At 42.3% G+C, this 18,842-nt stretch overlaps 1 protein-coding gene across 1 annotated transcript in view; it reads right to left on the bottom strand.

Moving 5' to 3' along the window:
- Window positions 1-8,951, bottom strand: part of LOC310763274 (scavenger receptor cysteine-rich domain-containing protein DMBT1-like) — a 37,490-nt gene extending 28,539 nt beyond the window's left edge. Inside the window, exons 1-8 of the mRNA XM_083615163.1 lie at window positions 8,853-8,951; window positions 7,510-7,824; window positions 6,186-6,206; window positions 4,744-5,058; window positions 3,391-3,516; window positions 1,749-2,090; window positions 368-403; window positions 227-262 (exon numbers count right to left, since the gene is read on the bottom strand). Coding sequence (XP_083471289.1) covers window positions 227-262; window positions 368-403; window positions 1,749-2,090; window positions 3,391-3,516; window positions 4,744-5,058; window positions 6,186-6,206; window positions 7,510-7,824; window positions 8,853-8,916 — 1,255 coding nt within the window. The 5' untranslated portion in view covers window positions 8,917-8,951. The remainder of the gene's footprint in view (window positions 1-226; window positions 263-367; window positions 404-1,748; window positions 2,091-3,390; window positions 3,517-4,743; window positions 5,059-6,185; window positions 6,207-7,509; window positions 7,825-8,852) is intronic.
- Window positions 8,952-18,842: the final 9,891 nt, after the last annotated feature.

The raw sequence follows: 18,842 nt of genomic DNA, 5'->3' as shown, positions 1-18,842 counted from the left end.
TACCAGGGTAAAGATGTCTTCTTCTATTTGTCCCCATGTCAGTTTTAGTTTATTGGTTAATTTTTCTAGTAAGGCTGTTTCCCATACTGTTTGGTACCAGTGGTCCATGCTTACTCCTGACAGGTCTCGCCAGTGTCTGGCTATGATGCTTCTGGATGCTGAGAGTAAGTGGGTCACCAGGCAGCTTTATTTATATTTAAAAAAGCAAGATAAAGTAAATACATACCAGATGTGATGGGTTCTACTGTAGTGGTTATAGGTTCTAAAATTGGAAAGAATGTGTTAGAAGCTCCAAAAATTAGAAAGGAGAAAGCACAGCATAAAATAAATTCCATTTAAACACTAGAATCGAGAAACCCATAGTTACCAGGTGTGGTGGGTACTTCTGCGGTGGTTAGAGGTTCTAAAAATTAGAAAGAACAGGTTAGATGCTCTAAAAATTTTAAAGGAGGAAAGCAGCGGAGGTAGAATAAAGCTATCAGGATTAGTAGCCATAAATAACCACATGATTCCTCACAACAGTGGAATCTCTGTTCATTTAATGGTCATGCCAAGGAAGGTACTACTTTGTATGACCCATTTTGAAATCATATGAGTTGCTGATATAATCTGTAGTGATAGCTGTTAATTATGGGTTTAAAGGCAGTAATAAAGAAAATTTTAATTATTTGTAATTATAACAGTATTTCTAAACCACTAACTCATTCCAAAACACACACACACGGCAGTATTCAGTAAAACTCCAACTGAATCAGTCTACTATCAGTGCCTGCTACGCATCTTAACCTGCTACAGCCTATATTTTCAGATGCAGAATACCTCTGAATACCTCCTATTTGCCATTTATTTACTTGGAGCTGCACCCCTGCCTGCTCTTCTCTGCTCTCCAACTCCCTGCTGCTATTCCCACTCTCCTTTTCCAACCCCATGGCAACCCCAGGGATGGGGAACCATTTTGCAAGGACAAATCTGACAGCTGGGCGGGGCTGGCCACCTGCCAATCAAATGGTATCACAAATAACATAATGGTTTAAAGTCCGGAAGCCAGGGCTATTCTTCAGGCTGTTCTGGTGCTAGCAGTGTGTGCAACCCAAAGAGCCAAAGGTGGAGCTTCTGTCCTCTTACAAAACCTTCTAAAGGCACTCCAAGACTGCACTTAGACACCCACACATTGGCCTTTGGATTCTGTCCTCTGGGTTTATTATTAAAATTAGTTCAAAGGGTGTGCAGTCTTCAAATAAAGGGATAATACTGGATGAAGGGGAAGCATGGAAAGCTTCAGCACCGTTTCGCAGATGAAATAAGATTCTCTGTAGTGGATGGAGGAGTTTCCAATATAAAAAGAGCCTAATCATATTCTTACAATACAAGCCATTGTATTTACATCAACAATTTATATACCTCAGTATACAATGAGGTTACCAAATAGATAGAAAAGATTGAATCACTACTATACAGTGGTACCACGGTTTTTTAATTTCTCCATTGATGAACATATCGGTTTTTGAATGCTGTAAACCCAGAAGTAAAGGCTTCAGTTTTCGAACACTTTTCGGAAGTTGAACGTGCCATGTGGCTTCTGTACTGAGTTTTCTGAAAGTAAATGCTTTGGTTTTCAAATGTTTAGGAACTCGAATGGTCTTCCGGAACGGATTGCGTTCGAAAACTGAGGTATCACTGTATTTGCCAATGCAGATCGAGAAGCTATGCTGCAAAAATTAACACATATGGAAAATAGTTTGAGGTACCTGAGCAGATGACGCTGGCATCTTCCTTATGTTTGCAGTCATGGACCCCCCATCCCTTATGGGGGCAGTCCTTAAGAGAAGATTCATCCCCACTGCATTGTACAGCATCCAGAAGGATGCTGCCAGAGCCTTGACCAAAGTGGGCACTTGTTGGAGCTGAAATGACTTCTCCACAACCAACTTCTTTGCAGACAATGCGAGCATCATTAATGTCCCAATCATCATCACAGACGGTCCCCCACTCCCCATTATGATAGACTTCAACACGACCCTGACAGCTGTTCTCTCCATTCACCAGTCTTAGGAAGAAAGGACTTGCTGATGTTCCTGATGGCGAAGTCTCTGCAAAAGGTGATGAAGAATGTGACAAGACTGTTTCTCATTTAATAATATGTAATCTTGACTATTGTATACCAATGTAAAAAAAAAGAGAGAAAAACAATCAATCCTTAACACCACCACCACCTTTTTGTGACTGATGGGGCTCAGTAATTTTCAGCCTACTCTGAGGATGCCAAACCCTTTTGTAGACACTTTACCTTGTGATGGGAGTCTTTACTAATCTAGGCTCATTTAATGGATTCAAAAGGGGGAAAAGAACAAGGAAAGGTGCTAGGAACTTCAGTGACAACAGAGGGAGCTATTGCAGCAAAATAAATTTAACCATTAAACAGAGTTGAAAAGCAGACATTTCTGTGGCTGATTCCAATATACTTGAAGCTGTATTGTGGTAATTTATTTATTGGGCGTTTATACCCCTTCTTAATGCATGAGCTCAGGATACAATATGTTCTCCTTTCATCAGATTGTACATCTGTTTACCTCAATTCAAGGTTCCTGAAGAGTTTTGAAATTTTCACTCTTGTGGCACAATGTATGTATGGGGTTGTTCTGTGGTCACCATTCTGATACCAAAAATAAAATTTGCAACTTCTAGAAAATCCTCCCCCCTTTCCTAATCAAATGTAGATTGTGTCAAGAAGCAGAGCAGTATACAGAACAATGGTAGTAAGGAAATTTTGTGCATGTATTTTATGGCATGCAATGATTCTCATGTCACTTCTACATGTACCTATATAAGGTTGACCACATATATCCCAAGAGGAGCTGGAAACCTCTGGGTCTGTTTTGTTGGGCAGCACATGTGTAAATCCAAACCATAAACCAGTTTTGTAGCAGACATATTAACTGTTTGCAGACAGCAGCTTCCAGCAAAACTAGTTGCACAACTTGGCATCGCATCACATGTTGCAGAGCTGGCAAACACACCATGCATCAGATGCAGGGCTCTGCATGATGCTGAGCAAAAATAAATGCATTAGTTACCTCATATCTTTCTGGGTTCACAGCAAAATCACATGGTTAACATGTGGGGGATGTGCTGATCTGTAATGTGTGACTTGCTTGTTACTTGAACTCATTAATCTTCTCACCTTCCATTGTGATTAGCAGAGGTCAGTAAAGAGATTCAGTCCCTATGTAAGTTACAAATGCACAGTAGACACCCACCCTGATTGGATATGCCCTAATCGTGCTTTTTGTCTTTCTCTCTTTTTGTCTATCTATTAAATTTAAATAATTGAGTTAAGCCACACAGCACCATGCACAGAGGTAAGACTAATTTTCTCAGACTGTTGTGTACCTCCTTGAGTTGTGGTTGGTATCTCAGGAGTAACCGTTTCCTCAGTTGTGCTTATTGCTTGGGTGGTTTCTTCTGTTGTCAACAATGTTGCAGTGGTTCCTTCTGGGGTTGTAGAATATGTGTGAGCTGTCGAGAGATGAAAATAATTTTGAGATTCATAAAGATAAAGTCCAGAATTGATAACATTTGGATTGTGTCTATGCACAAAGATAGCATTTTTTGTGCAGCTCCAGAATGGAAAGAACATATTCTTCTCATAGTTTCCATGTCCTTGAGTGATGCCAACTTTGTGGAGTGGATAGACTAGGACTGGGGAGACCCACGATAAAATCCCCACTAAGTTATGGAGCTCATTGGGTAATCTTGGACCAGTCTTTCAGTCTAACCTACCTCACATGGTGGAAAAAGAGGGTGGGGTGGGGAGAAGAATGTGTGCCATCTCAAGCTCTTTGGAGCACACATTGGATATAAATGGAATAACTTACTAAATTAACTGGACATTTAATAAGGACTCAAAGGGCAGTCCTGGAAACTTGGAACATGTAGTACTTCATGTAGCTTCTCAAGACTTCTTTCCATCTGAAAAGCAGCATCTCCTACTACCTGACAAGCCAATCTATGAACTTGAAAGAGCCATAGGAGGAAAATAAATATTCTCCAAGAAGCCATGGGCATGCATGGAAGAACTTGCATGCCACCATGAGGCTCGTTGGCTCTTGCAAATTATTTTTGTAATATTTCTTTTTAAAATGTCAGACCTTTTTGTACAGCCCCCCCATTGTACTGCTGTCATACTTTCACTACTGTTATGCTAATTCAAAAAAGCACCCTGTGTTGAGAGCCACTTTTGTTAGCATGGAGTGTACCATTGATGTGATGAATGGCAAATCACCATGTTAAATGCAACTATTCAACTCCCATCACCAAGCGTTATAGTGGTATGGAAAACGATTGTTCGTTTCATTAAAGAACTGTTTAGATGTCATGTGTGTAGTGCAATCAACAGTGCAAAAATAAAATGAAAGACAACCCCCAACCCTCGGTCATGTGCAGAGAGCTTGTATGAATAACCCCCTATGGACTGTTCCAAGAAGTTCAGTGCTGTGGCTTTAGTGCTTAAATTGTAAGGGGAAAAGGTGTTGGGAGCCCTAACTTGCCTAGGTCAGTCCTTTGGACCTAAAAGCATGACTTTTTAGTTCTCAAAGTTTGAGAACTATCTTTCTTTGGTTATTTAGTAGTAATGGGAAAACACACTGTGCATGCTCAGAGGTATTTTTATCCCTGTGTTTACTTTATATGTTCCAGACCTGATCCATGGTGGTGATCATCTGGGCTCTCACAGACCACATTTACCTGAACAAATAACACCTGCATCTTCACTGTGATTGCAGTTAGTATTATATAATCCTTGATGGTAGCATTCTCCCAGACTTGTCTCATTTCCATCACAATCCACATTGTCCAGAACAATATCTCCTGTGCCTTGGCCAAAAGGAGCACCTCTCAGAGCCGAGACGGCTTCACCGCAACCAAGTTGCTGGCATACAACAGTTGCAGCTCTTAGATTCCAGGTGTCATCACACACAGTTCCCCATTGGCCGTCAGAAAGCACTTCAACGCGGCCTTCGCAGCTTGAGCTTCCGCTGACCAACTGGACAGGCAAGTAACCTGTTGAAGACACAAACAGCAGGAATGTTGAACTGTAAATCAGATGGAGGCATTTGGCACGAAAAGGTAGCCTGCTAGGATTATTTGCATTCCCAAGTTTCCAACAGGGAAATCCATAGTAGCCAGTTTCAAACCTGATGCCACTCCAGGTGTGGCGGAGATGGGTATGATTTGCACAGTGCTATAATAGGGAGATTCTAGAGCCAAGAGATTATGCAATTTAGAGTTTTGTTTCACTTTCCTCCCACGGTACTCTAGCACAAGATGTAAAATGGCCCTTCTGTGATCATCACGTGCCCTTTGCATGAGGACACTCTTGGACCAAAGCCATTGGAGCTTCACAAATACCATACAGTTTGGCATACTCTTCAGGTACAGAACACAAAAGAGACACTGTTCCTGGAGGGCTTACAATCTGCATCAGACAAAAAAGCAGGGAGAAAAGTTAGAGAAAGAAAGAGAGTGGGGAGAGAAAAGTCATGTAGAAATGGAGGAGTTGAAAAAGAGAAGCAAAAGGAGCAGGGAATGCTTTTGCTAAAGAGGTTACTGTGAAAGGCCTGGAAGACAAGGAATTACTCTGACGATGGGAGCAGGTCATTTAGCACTGTGCATTGTGGGCAGGATGACAAAAGATAGGACAAAGTAACAGGGGGAAATGCAGCTTACGCCAACAAGCAGAAACAAAGCAGATTGTTACCACTACCATGGAGAGCAGAATAGCCCTACTCCTTTAGGGATATTCTCACTCTTCACAGCCAAGGCATAACAAGAGCTCATCATGGGAAAGTGAAGTGTGGTTGGAGTGGATGTTTTCACTTGGAAGTGAAAGAAGACTTGCAAGAAGAAAATAATAATAATAAAAACTGCATGGCATGAATGGCATCAGGCATGAATGATATTATCACTACCACCCCCTAGAGCAAGGATGAATCCAACTAACATAAGCCCTAGCCAGCATAGTCAGTGGCCAGCGATAATGTGAGCCGTCATCCAACAATTAATGGAAGGTCACAAATTCCCCTGTCCCTTCCCAGGATGTAATTGAAATCCCACTGGTTGCAACCTAGAAAGGAACATCCAACAATCTGGTGAATACTTTTGCCTATGCCACAAATAAACAGACTCACCTGTTGGTTGATCGCCAGCATCTGTAAATAAACAGAAATTGTTATTTTTATGGTTACTGAACTGTATCTGTGTAAAAATCACAGTGCTGTTAATATGTGATTTTAATGAAAATCCTTCTAGTTAATAATGCTGTCCTGACACCTTTTGTACTCTCATGTTGCATTGATGAACATGTTCCCATGGGGTTGTGATTAGTGTCATGTAGTTGTGCATTGCTGTGTATTGTATTGTTGAATTTTTTATTCATTCTTATTACAAAATTGAAATAAACACGTGTCACTGATACTTAGGATTACTGAATTATATAACTATCAAGACATAGAGTTAACCTTTTAATAGCTTTCTGCTGTCTCTTGCTTGCAACTCCCCACCCTTAATGAATAGTCAGTGTCATTAGAAATTACAAGTCTGTCATAGCTCAGTTCCAGATGAATTCGTTTCTCTGTGCCCTATTCCATCAAAATATCTGCTTCCTTGGGATATCTTAGCTTCTATAACAGTAAACGAGTTTAGTACTGGTTATGCTTGACCTGCTTGTGCATTGGAAGCTATGCTCTTTGATCCTGAGGCAGGCATCCAAATATTCCAATTGTCCATAGTCATTTGTTCTGTATGCAACATAACCCTATTCAAATTGCTTTCCCAATTATTCAACTCTCTTATTGTTCAAATTGTATTACTCCCAAACCACCTGAATAAATTGAAATTGTGTTGTGCCTATAGTAGGTGGTTTGTCTGAAGCACTCGGCTTGCAACCAGGGATGGACAAATTCATCATTTTCAGTCCCTCATTTTCCCAAAAGTAAGTTCAGTCATATATATATATATATATATATATATATATATATATATATATATGCTGATGTGGAAAAGTGGAGAACTGAACTTATTATTGGGAAAATGAGGGACTGAAAATAAAACTGCATATATATATATATATATATATATATATATATATATATATATGTATATATTCTCATGAAAATCCACCGGCAATTTTTCAAGGCATTTTCTCAAAATATAATGGTTGTTTGGATGTTATTTTAGCTAATATATGCATTTTTATGCACACTTTGCCCAGTATATTTTTGTTTTTACATATTTCTTGGTGACAGAACAGTATTCCAAAGTTGAAGAAGCACAAGTTTCATTAAAGAGCTGCTTTTTGGTTCACATATTGTTTCAGAAAATGTGAATTACTTGGTTTTCCCATTCGAATTGAATCTAATTTCTTCCCCATCCCTACTTGTAACATCATTCTTTGATGTGTTTGAAGTTTGTTTGCAATTGAAAAACCCTACATAGTGTACAGAGAGATGTTACCTGAGCAGACGACACTGATGTCTTCATTGTGCCCACAGTCATTTACCAACCATGTAGCATGAGGACAGTCCCAGAGGTAGAGTTCACTTCCTGTGCAGTTCACATCGTCCAGGAGTATGGGTCCAGCTCCTCGGCCAAAATAAGACCATCCATACACCGTGGTTGCCTCTCCACAATCAAGTTGTCTGCACACTACATGTGCATTTTTCTTATCAAAGTTGTCATCGCAAACAGTCCCCCAAGTTCCTTCGTAGTTGACTTCAACTCTCCCAACACACTTGTTCCATCCATTCACTAAACGCAACTGCTGAGCACCTTTGTAAAACAAAAAACCCAAAACGGTTGTTAAGTTAAATGCAAGTATACCAGCTCTATAATGTTCTGTATTATAAGGAAACATAAAGTCTGCAAGTTTATTGAGTGTTTGGGAGCAGTGCAGGAGATGGTGGATACATATAAATTTTATGATGTCTTAATTCCTGGGAGAACTTATTTTACCCACATAAATCTGTAGACAGGATTCTACAGGAGCAATTTTGTGAACTTCATTAACAATCTAAAGGGACAGATTCTATCTCCCCCCACCAACGTACAGCCTGATCATCAACTACTCCTTGATGCATATTCATCTGACCCAAATCTATTTCTCGACTCACAATTGCCACCCTTTAAAATAGCCTTTCTTTAAACATCAACACACTGCTAAGGCTTTTATGCACATTCATGGGTAATGTGTAATTTGCTCTTGGGAATCACCAGTGAACTTGAGAACGTGGGACACACTCCTAATAGTTAAGACACATAAATTTGGCCTCCTGTAGCTTTCGTCTGTTCACAGAAGGCTTTTGATCCAGTGGAGAAATCACACTGGTGAAATAGATGAGGAGACCCCCCCCCCATTCTTTCTTCATAATTTCCTCCCAAAATCTGGAGGGCTGGAGGAACCTCTGGAAGAGTATGGCTGCAGGAGGAAGGAGGAATTGGCAAAAAATTACTCCCTTCTTCCTTCCATTGGTGGGAGCATCCTGGGCAGAATTCTGCTTTGGAATTGTTACTGCCAGTTGAGGATAAGTCTGAGTACAACCCAGTTTGCCTGAATAATCAGTTTTTATAATACATATCCTTGGACTTTTCATCCTTGGAGTTCTATCCTTTTGTTCCTGTATGCCCATGGAACCAAGAGATAAAATTTAATCATAGTTTTAGCAGACTTAATTGCTGAGTGGTTTCCTGCACAGTTGAATAGGCTCAGCTGCCTACCAGTTTCATGCCGGCCCACTTTTGCTGGGATTTAAGCAGAGAAGCAACCCATCCCCAAGCCCAAGGCAATATAAGCACAGTACCTGATTCATGTAGGAGAGCAGAAGGTATCAACACCATCCAAAATAAGCGTATCTGGGCACCCATGTTTCGGGTGGGTTTCTGCTAAAATAAAGAAATGGTGAATTTCAGAATTTATAAGCATTCTAATCTGCTCCGGAAAGCATGTGGTTTGCAATTTGATCTTTCTTCTTGAACTCCCAGATCTATGTCACGGAAGTCCGGGATATTTTCATTTCACAATCCATATCCCTGGAAATAGACAGTTACTGATTATTATTGCTTTGGAGAAGCCAGTGGGAACATCAGTGTCCAACACTCAATAAAGCACATATAATGCCATCTGATTTAACTGCTCCAGGAAATACTAGTGTTTCCCCCCAGAGGTAATGGTGTTGTTTAATCTGCTTTCCAAATACCAGCATGTTATCCTAGATGTAGAGATAGAGTGCTCAGGTGAGAAAAGAGAAAGGCTCCTTTTACCATTAATAATTGTGTAGATGAGGGAATTTCAGCAAACCTTGCTTGTATGACAACTATTAATTGCATTTCCTCTGCCTTAGTTTATTTATCTATCTAGATTTGTAGACCACCCTTCATCACTTATACTGATCTCAGAGCAGTTTTCAGAATATTATAAAATAAACAACAGCTACAGAAATACACTTCAGTTAAAACAATAATTAAAACTAACAAAACCACAGAAGAGCCCATGTTTCTTTGGGTGGCAGAACAGCATTGCAGAGTTGAAACAGGACCATGTTTCAAAGAATGGCTGCTTTTTGGTCCCCATATTGTTCCAGAAAGTGCAAATTAGTTGGTTTGCCCATTCGAATTGAATCTAATTTCTCCCCCATTCCTCCTAACATTCTCCACAGAACAGGTACACATTTTAATGTCAAAGAAAGTGTTTGGCTCTAAACCAGAGGTGGGAAACCTTTTCCAGCCCAAGGGCCACATTATTTCATCTTCTGGGGGCCACACACCAGTGGAGGGCAATTGCTGGAGGAAAAATGGGTGTGACTAGTGGTAGTAGATGTGGTCAGAGGCAATAGCAGGTGAAACAGCAGTTGTGAGGCTAACCCTTGCATAGGAGGCTGCATTCTAAGTACACAAAAACCAGATGTTTCTATACACACAACTCCCACCCAGCAGACATTAATCCACCAAGTAAGAAGCCATATAGTGCAAAGTGCAAAGATGCAGTCAAGCTAAGTAAACCACTCAAGGGGAACTCAGAGTAGGGCTGGTGAGAGTGTGTGACCTGGGTGGGGTGGGGGGAATCCTAAGGCCTGGAGGGGCCATACTACTGAGCAAACAACAAGAAATTCTGCTAAGATAAACCAAGTTTTGTTTGGGACTAATCCACAAAAAACAGGTGTTAGTGACTGCAATCTTTATTTGCCAAGTCTTGCTCAATAATAGAGAGAAAAGCTGATCTTGAGCAGATAAGCTTGTGAGCTGGGAAATTCCAGCTTCAAGGTGTGCCTCACCCCTTAAGGCATTGGAGAAGTTGTGACTACATGGTCACAGGTGAGCTGCTGTTCTTTCAACTTCTCACCTCCCCAATCTGCAATCTAGAATAAGAATGCTGACATACTTTATGTGGTAGTATGAAGATTCCTGAGATGTAAGGGGGGAAGCTGAGGTTGGGAAGTGCTGAATAAATGCTAAGAATTATTTCAAAACCCCATTTCTATTTCAAAATGGATTGGTCATATACATTAAAAGTTATTTGGCCTCATGCTAGCTTCCCCCTTTTGATTTTGTTGGAAGAGATAAACGCCTGGTCCCCAAGTGCCCTAGAACACGTGGAAAGCAAGTCCATATTCAGAAAGGGTGGCGACCTAATAGATCTGCATTAATCCCCCCCCCCCACAGCTGCTACCATATTGCTTCACATGCAATGCCATTCCAGAGGACCTCTTACATGGCTTGGGGGAGCACAGAGGACTGCAGTGTGAAGGACAAGGCAGGAAAGCCTCATTTCACAAGCAGAACACCAATTGCTCTGCTAGAGATTGCTGCAAGGCTAGTTCTCAGCAGGTGTGCTGCTGACACTTATGGAAAGGGTCAAGGCGGTGAGGAGGTCAGCATGGTGCAGGTGCACCAGCAGAACCAATCCAGCCCCCTCGCGGCTTGACCTGCACCTCCCCAACTTCCCCAATGCCTCATCTTTCTCTCTCTTGATAAACAGCACCAAATCAGGACCACAGTGCACAGCAAAGGATCAAAGCCCCTTATCTCCCACATAATGTTCCCAGTCTAGGTCAACCTGCTGTTCTTTTGCCAGTGCTGAAGTAAGTTTCCACTGCCAGCCTGGTCACCATTTGTAAGTGGAATGAGAGGTGGGAGACGCATCTTGTACCTTGGCCCAGGCAGAAAAATGTATTAAATCATCTCTGCTGGAGTGTGGCAGGGAGACAAACCGAAGTAGCCATCATGATGTTCAGTGAATACCAGAATCAATCCCTTAAGTCTCAGTGCCCGTGAAGGACAGTCATTCTCTGTGGTCAAGTTAAACTGAAAATTAGCCTAAGCTTTCAAGCTTTGCTAGTAACATGCCTTCAGACTTTGGTCACATCCATCTAAAGTACTCTTATACCACATTAACCTTTAAAGAATTTCCCAAGATTCTTTGTGGGAAGCCATGAGTGGGGTCACTGTGATGTAGTGGTTTGGGTGTTGGACTGAGACACAAGAAATCCAGGTTTTAGACCCTGCTTGGCCATGAAACTCGCTGGGTGACCTTTGGCTGGTCACTGACTCTCAGCCTAACCTACCTCACAGGGTTGTTGTGAGGATAAAATGAAGGTTGGAGATTATGTAAGTCATTCTGAAGAAAAGATAGACTATAAATATAATGTTAAATGTGCATGAAATGTCTGGATGGTATTCAACCAAGTTTTCCTCAGAGTAGACCTACTGAAATTAATGGACCTAATTTGCTCCTATTCATTAATTTGAATGGGTCTACACTAACTTGTCTGACTACCACTCATTGTAGAACATAAATATTTGGTTTATTTCCAGATACAGTTGGTGAATGCATTGAATTTGGGAACTAGGGCCTAATCCCCCACTCCCATCTCTGCACTTCCTTCCTTCTATTCTCTTATGAGCACAATGACATGATCAGGTATGTTGTACACACTGCATCACAACCAAGTTGCTCTGGTGTAAGGAACAAGATATTGACATCATAAAGAAAATCGCAAATGCAAAGAACAATAAATACCGGGCAATTTGGCTTCTTGCAGAGGCCTGAAACTCAGGGTAAAAAAACAACAAAGGTGCTTAGTCATTAATCCAGATATGATAGACAGATTTAATTTAAATAAGCAAAAGGGGGAAGGAGTGCAGGTGACATCAAGGCTGACCTTTGTGGACATGGAATGATACTTAAAATGTTTCCTGTAATAACATCTGTTTTGAAAATATCAGTCAAGCCTACCTATGAAACAAAGGAGGCTTGTTAAAATTTAGTTGATTGGCAGGAATCAGCTCTGTGTGTGTGTGTTGCTCAGTGTAGGAAATCCTGGGAACTACTTGTTCTTTCTGTCTTTCAAGACTTCCTTTCAATGCTTGAAATTAAACACGTGCCATATATATGAATGGGAATACAATTGCCAGTAGGCACTTCCTTGCCTTTTAGTTCCAGTTACAGATAGGTAGCCGTGTTGGTCTGCCATAGTCAAAACAAAAATTTTTTTTTCCTTCCAGTAGCACCTTATATGCCATCAAATGCCAACAGTGTCCTTCAGCTCTCTATATTGGACAAACAGGCCAAACCTTACGCCAAAGAATAAACGGACATAAATCGGACATCAAGAATCACAAGACAGAGAAACCAGTAGGAGAACACTTCAATCTCCCAGGAAATTCTATACAAGATCTCAAAGTAGCTGTTTTACTACAAAGGAATTTCAGAAATAGACTGGAAAGAGAAGCTGCTGAATTGCAACTCATTACCAAACTTAAAACCATGGAGAGACCTGGTCTGAACAAAGACATTGGATTCTTATCTCATTATACATGACAAAGCCATTTTTCACCTTCTCACCCCTTGCCTTTTCCTGTAAGACCTATTGCAGTCGTTAAGAGTCGTCAACAGGCTCATCACAGCTATCTGCCAATCACCCATTCCCACCACCCTTCTGAGTAATGCCCCTCCCCACCTTCTCACTATATAGAAGGATCTGGCAACTTCTGTTTCAGTGTATCTGAAGAAGTGTGCATGCACACGAAAGCTCATACCAAGAACTAACTTAGTTGGTCTTTAAGGTGCTACTGGAAGGAAAAAAATTTTTTTGTTTTGCCTTTTAGTGTTTGGATTGCAAACTTCACCTGGTAAGAATAGGACAACCTGAAGTATTATCCTACCCTATAATCTGGGGTGTTTTCCCCAAACCATGTCCATCTGCAGGTACCAGACACACCTGGACCAGCTGTGCAACTGAGCTCTTTCTTCCTCTTTTTCTGAGAAAGGAATGTGGTAAAATGTTTCCTGTTTATGATGCTGAGTTTCTATTAATTTCCCCTCGATTTTAAAGAAGTGCGTAATTCTGATGAATGTTTAAAAGTGGCACAATAGTATCGCTTTAAAATTTCTGCTGGCAAAATTCCCACTCAAAAGAGCATGAGGAGGAAACACTGCCCATGTTGAGGTTTTTTCAGCACTTCAAGAAGAGGTGAAGAGGTTTGGCCTTTATTTGGCCCTGCTCTGTTGGGCAAGGAAGGATCAGGAAATGTCCCCATAGACCTTGCATAAGGAAGCAGGAAGAAAATCCTGGAAGGTCATCAAGAATTTATTCCCTGGGTATTTAACTGTACACAATGGAGGGAGAGCTCTTTTTGTTTCAGGGCCAAAGTAGGGCCAGACATCAGAGACACCATCAGCAATTGCATGAATGGCTTTTCCTCCCTTTTGTAGTAAGTAATGGCAAAGTAGCCTGGTTTTTGCAGGTCTAAAAGTACGATGGTACCTTGGCAGTCGAATGAATCCATTCCGGAAGTCCGTTCGACTTCCAAAAAGTTCCGAAACCAAGGTGTGGCTTCCGATTGGCTGCAGAAAGCTCCTACAGCCAATCAGAAGCCACGGAAGTTGCATCAGACATTTGGGTTCCAAAGAACGTTCGCAAACCAGAACACTCACTTCCGGGTTTGCGGCATTTGGGAGCCAAGGTATGACTGTATCAGTATCACACACAACCTCTCTGAGGCCCTGCAACAAACTGTTGAAATGTGGAATGTGGAATGTGGATCCACTAACCCTCTGAACCCTGAGTTCCACAGCAATCACTCAGCATTTTGTCCCCACTGAGCATGCTTTCTCCTCCTTGGGCTCTTTGGGGTTGGGGAGAGGGGCACCCAGTCCCAGCTGCATTGGAATCTTGAAATTCTCCATTGATTTCTATGGGAAGATCTCACCGAATACACTTAAAAATAGCATCTAGTCCACGGTGGAAGCCCTTCATCACAGTTGCAGGCCCTGCGTGTAGCAGCCACCATGGGGAAGCAATAATAATATTTATATCCCGCCCTCCCCAGCCAAATAGTGCAGCATTCTAAAAACATTTCATTATAAAAATTAATTAAAATCAAATTGATGGCAACCAAAGGAGGGAGTCAGGCTGCGCCCTGACCAAAGGCCTGGTGGAACAGCTCTGTCTTGCAGGCCCTGCAGAAAGATGTCAAGTCCCGCAGGGCCCTAGTCCCTTGTGACAGAGCGTTCCACCAGATCGGAGCTGCAGCCGAAAGAGCCCTGGCTCTAGTTGAGGCCAGCCTAACCTCTCTGTGCCCTGGGACCTTCAGGACATTTTTATTTGAAGACTGCAAGTTCCTCTGTGGGACATGCCAGGAGAAGTGGTCCCGTAGGTACGAGGGTTCTAAGCCGTATAGGGCTTTAAAGGTTAAAACCAGCACCTTAAACCTGATCCTGTACTCCACAGGGAGCCGGTGCAGCTGGTATAGCACCGGGTGAATGTGATCTCGCAGCAATCACATTCTTGAAGTGATCTTGAAGTGAAAGCCGCTGTGTGTGGTTGAAACATTAAAGTATTATGTTTTTTGCCTTTATCGCTGAGCACCTAGAAGAGGTCACCCAGGCTAGAAAAGTTCAAGCATGCAATAGCTATGGAGAGGTTTCCTTGCAGTGAGGTTACCCAATGTGGGTAATTTAATCTTTAGGCTATGATTTGTTTGCTGTACTCAATTCTGCTGAGCATTCTAGTTTATAGTGTATGAAACGTGTTACACAATATATTTATTTTCCCATGCGTAGAAGGAAGCTGATCTACCCAAGTGAGAGATAACTTCTGATTATCTGTCTTAATTGGGTAGTTTGTTGCCTTATTTTATTTAGCAGATTAAGGCTCACTTCAGCTCCGAAAGATAAGACGCCACTCATCTCTCTTTCACCCCAAAGAGATTAAGGCACTGACCTTGTAGGTACTCAGTGGGACTGAGTGGGACTTATTTTTGAGTAGACATGTATAGATAGGTCTGTGCTGTAAGTTTCACAAGATAATGAGTAGTGGTTTTAGGCCTGCTCTATATAGGTATTCCCCACAAGGAATGTGATGGTAAAGCAACACTCAGCATGACTGAACCTCACCCACTTTAATCACCCAGTGATATCAGCTGATTGGCAGGTGCCGGTGGCTTAGGGAAAATGCCTGCTGACTCAAAATGGATCTGCTGACAAGACAAGGTTGGCCTGAGACTAGAGGTTGCCTATCCCATTTTAGAAAAGGGACGCGGGTGGCGCTGTGGGTAAAACCTCAGCGCCTAGGGCTTGCCGATCGCATGGTCGGCGGTTTGAATCCCCGCGGTGGGGTGCGCTCCCGCTGCTCGGTCCCAGTGCCTGCCAACCTAGCAGTTTGAAAGCACCCCTAACGTGCAAGTAGATAAATAGGTACCGCTTTCTAGCGGGAAGGTAAACAGCGTTTCCGTGTGCTGTGCTGGTGCCGGCTCGCCAGAGCAGCTTCGTCACGCTGGCCACGTGACCCAGAAGTGTCTCTGGACAGCGCTGGTCCCTGGCCTCTTAAGTGAGATGGGCGCACAACCCTAGAGTCGGACACGACTGGCCCGTACGGGCAGGGGTACCTTTACCTTTACCTTATCCCGTTTTAGAGGAATCTCTAAAGTCATGGAATGACTTCTCATCCAGAACCTGGCCCAAGGCCTTGCCCCGGTCCATGTTTTCCCCAAATACCATAACTGTTGAATTCAAGAGTTGCCAGTCCAAGCAGGGGTGGTGGTTGGTATTTATGTTTTATTCCATCTGTTTTATTATTAGTATTTGTTTGTTTGTTTGTTTGTTTGTTTAAAGAAACCATTCACGCTTAAATAGCTCAAAGGTAAGTCTTCCAGAAAAAAGTACAATGCAAATGTGAGTTCTCCTCTGGTACTGCTGATTCAAATTCAGTGATCCCTTAAGAGCTAGAACATAGGTTAATTTACCGTATTTTTCGCTCTATAAGATGCACCAGACCACAAGACTAGTTTTTGGAAGAGGAAAACAAGAAAAAAAATATTCTGAATCTCAGAAGCCAGAGCAGCAAGAGGAATCGCTGCGCAGTGAAAGTGGCAATCCCTCTTGCTGTTCTGGCTTCTGGGATAGCTGCGCAGCCTGCATTCGCTCCATAAGACACACACACATTTCCCCTTACTTTTTAGGAAGGAAAAAGTGAGTCTTTTAGAGCAAAAAATACGGTAATTGCCTGGCTGCATTGCTCAGTTGTATTATTTGTATTCTATATTTTTGCTATGTGAACTGGCTGGGGAATATTGATAGAAGGGAAGATTATGATACAGCAGCTACATCTTTTTAAAGTACGAGCATCTGATTCCTCACAGAAAGGAAGTCATATGTTGAAGTAAAACATAATAGTCTTGCTTATGGAAAATCCAGTGAGCTATGCACATTGTCATTACAATTGTTACTTGAAAGACCAAACCAGATGTTCTGTAAAAAGTGGTCCTGGAGGAGCTTGTAAAGCATCAGGACAGTAGGCCAAATGGAAGCTTCCATCCCAATGCCAACAGCAGCTTGGCGAGGGGTGATTGTCCTTGGGACCACAGCAGGGAGGAAAGCTTCAAACAGTCCCTATCTGTCCCCTGCAGTCCTGGTCTCCCCAGTCTCTGTCTTCCTGTCTCTGTCTCTCTATCTGTCTGTCTGTCTCTCTCACTCTCTCCCACCCGCTTTGCTAGGGCCACTTTCCAAGTAAACATAACCATGAAACATTCACACTTCCACAGCTGGTGCATGAAAATTGATGCTTGAAACATATCTTGATCTCCAATATATTCTGGTTTGGGAGCATAACCAGGCATGAGAGGAAACAAGTCAACACAGAGTTAGGGGTTTTTTTAAAATCTAGAAAATGGAAGATGGAACTGTATTGATTAGATTCTTCCTGGATATGTAGAGTGTTACTTTCTTTTGTTTTACCTGTAAGACAGTGTGTGTCTGGATCCCTCTTCCCACCATACAAGCACCAGCACAGGGGCTAGAACGCAAGCATTAAGATCTAGTAATACAAGACTAGTCTTGTCTCCTGTTGCTCTCATTTGCTTAAGTGTCCACAAGGTGGCATTGTTCAGCCATAGAAAAACTATTTACACAGGGGCCCTAAGAAATCCAGAAAATTAGAAATCTTATTTCCTTTTCCTTCCCTTATTCATATTTTAAGAATGGCTTAGTGCTGGGCCATCAGTGTGTGGAAATGAAATTAGGGGTCTCTTATCTGTAAGCCATGTTGTATGAAGAATTTGATTTCTTTTCCAAAGCGCTTAGTAAATTTCTAGTGCTATGTATAAATGTGTAGACCATAAAGAAGGCTGATCGCTGAAGAATTGATGCTTTTGAATTATGGTGCTGGAGGAGACTCTTGAGAGTCCCATGGACTGCAAGAAGATCAAACCTCTCCGTTCTGAAGGAAATCAGCCCTGAGTGCTCACTGGAAGGACAGATCGTGAAGCTGAGGCTCCAGTACTTTGGCCACCTCATGAGAAGAGAAGACTCCCTGGAAAAGACCCTGATGTTGGGAAATATTGAGGGCACAAGGAGAAGGGGACAACAGAGGACCAGATGGTTGGACAGTGTTCTTGAAGCTACCAGCATGAGTCTGACCAAACTGCGGGAGGCAGTAGAAGACAGGAGTGCCTGGCGTGCTCTGGTCCATGGGGTCACAACGAGTCGGACATGACTAAACAGCAAATGTATAAATGTGAGTTACTGAGTACATGTGGATGATGCTTTGTTAGCTGGAAGAGCAGTAGGTTGCTACACAGTATGTTCCTATTAGAAAATCTCCACAATCCTATATATGTATACCCAGAAGAGAAGTAAGACTCATTGAGTTCAATGGAACTTACTTCCATGTAAGTGAATATAGGGCTGAAATCTTAAGGTCATCTTTGTTAACTCCCAGTGCACCAATAATTTATTTTAGGTCATAGATAAGAATGCATGGTGTTCACTGATTCAGTATCATTGGCTCTGCTCCTTGGCCATGCTGGTAGGGGCTGATGGGAATTGCAGTCCACAACATCTGGAGGGGGCCATGTTGGCTACCCATGATTCAGTCGAAAAACAGAAGGGTGAGTGCTTCATAACACTGTGAGACCACATAACACCAGTATTAAAAGACCTACATTGGCTCCCAGTACGTTTCTGAGCACAATTCAAAGTGTTGGTGCCGACCTTTAAAGCCCTAAATGGCCTCGGTCCAGTATACCTGAAGGAGCGTCTCCACCCCCATCATTCTGCCCGGACACTGAGGTCCAGCGCCGAGGGCCTTCTGGTGGTTCCCTCACTGCGAGAAGCCAAGTTACAGGGAACCAGGCAGAGGGCCTTCTCAGTAGTGGCGCCTGCCCTGTGGAATGCCCTCCCACCAGATGCCAAAGAGAACAACAACTACAAGACTTTTAGAAGACATCTGAAGGCAGCCCTGTTTAGGGAATCTTTTAATGTTTGACGGATTATTGTAATTTTATTATTTTGTTGG

This window comes from Podarcis filfolensis, assembly GCF_964270895.1.
Source record: "Podarcis filfolensis genome assembly, chromosome: 5".
Lineage (NCBI taxonomy): Eukaryota > Metazoa > Chordata > Lepidosauria > Squamata > Lacertidae > Podarcis > Podarcis filfolensis.
The sequence above is the reverse complement of the archived record's forward strand: the minus strand, read 5'-3'. Positions and strand labels throughout refer to the sequence as shown.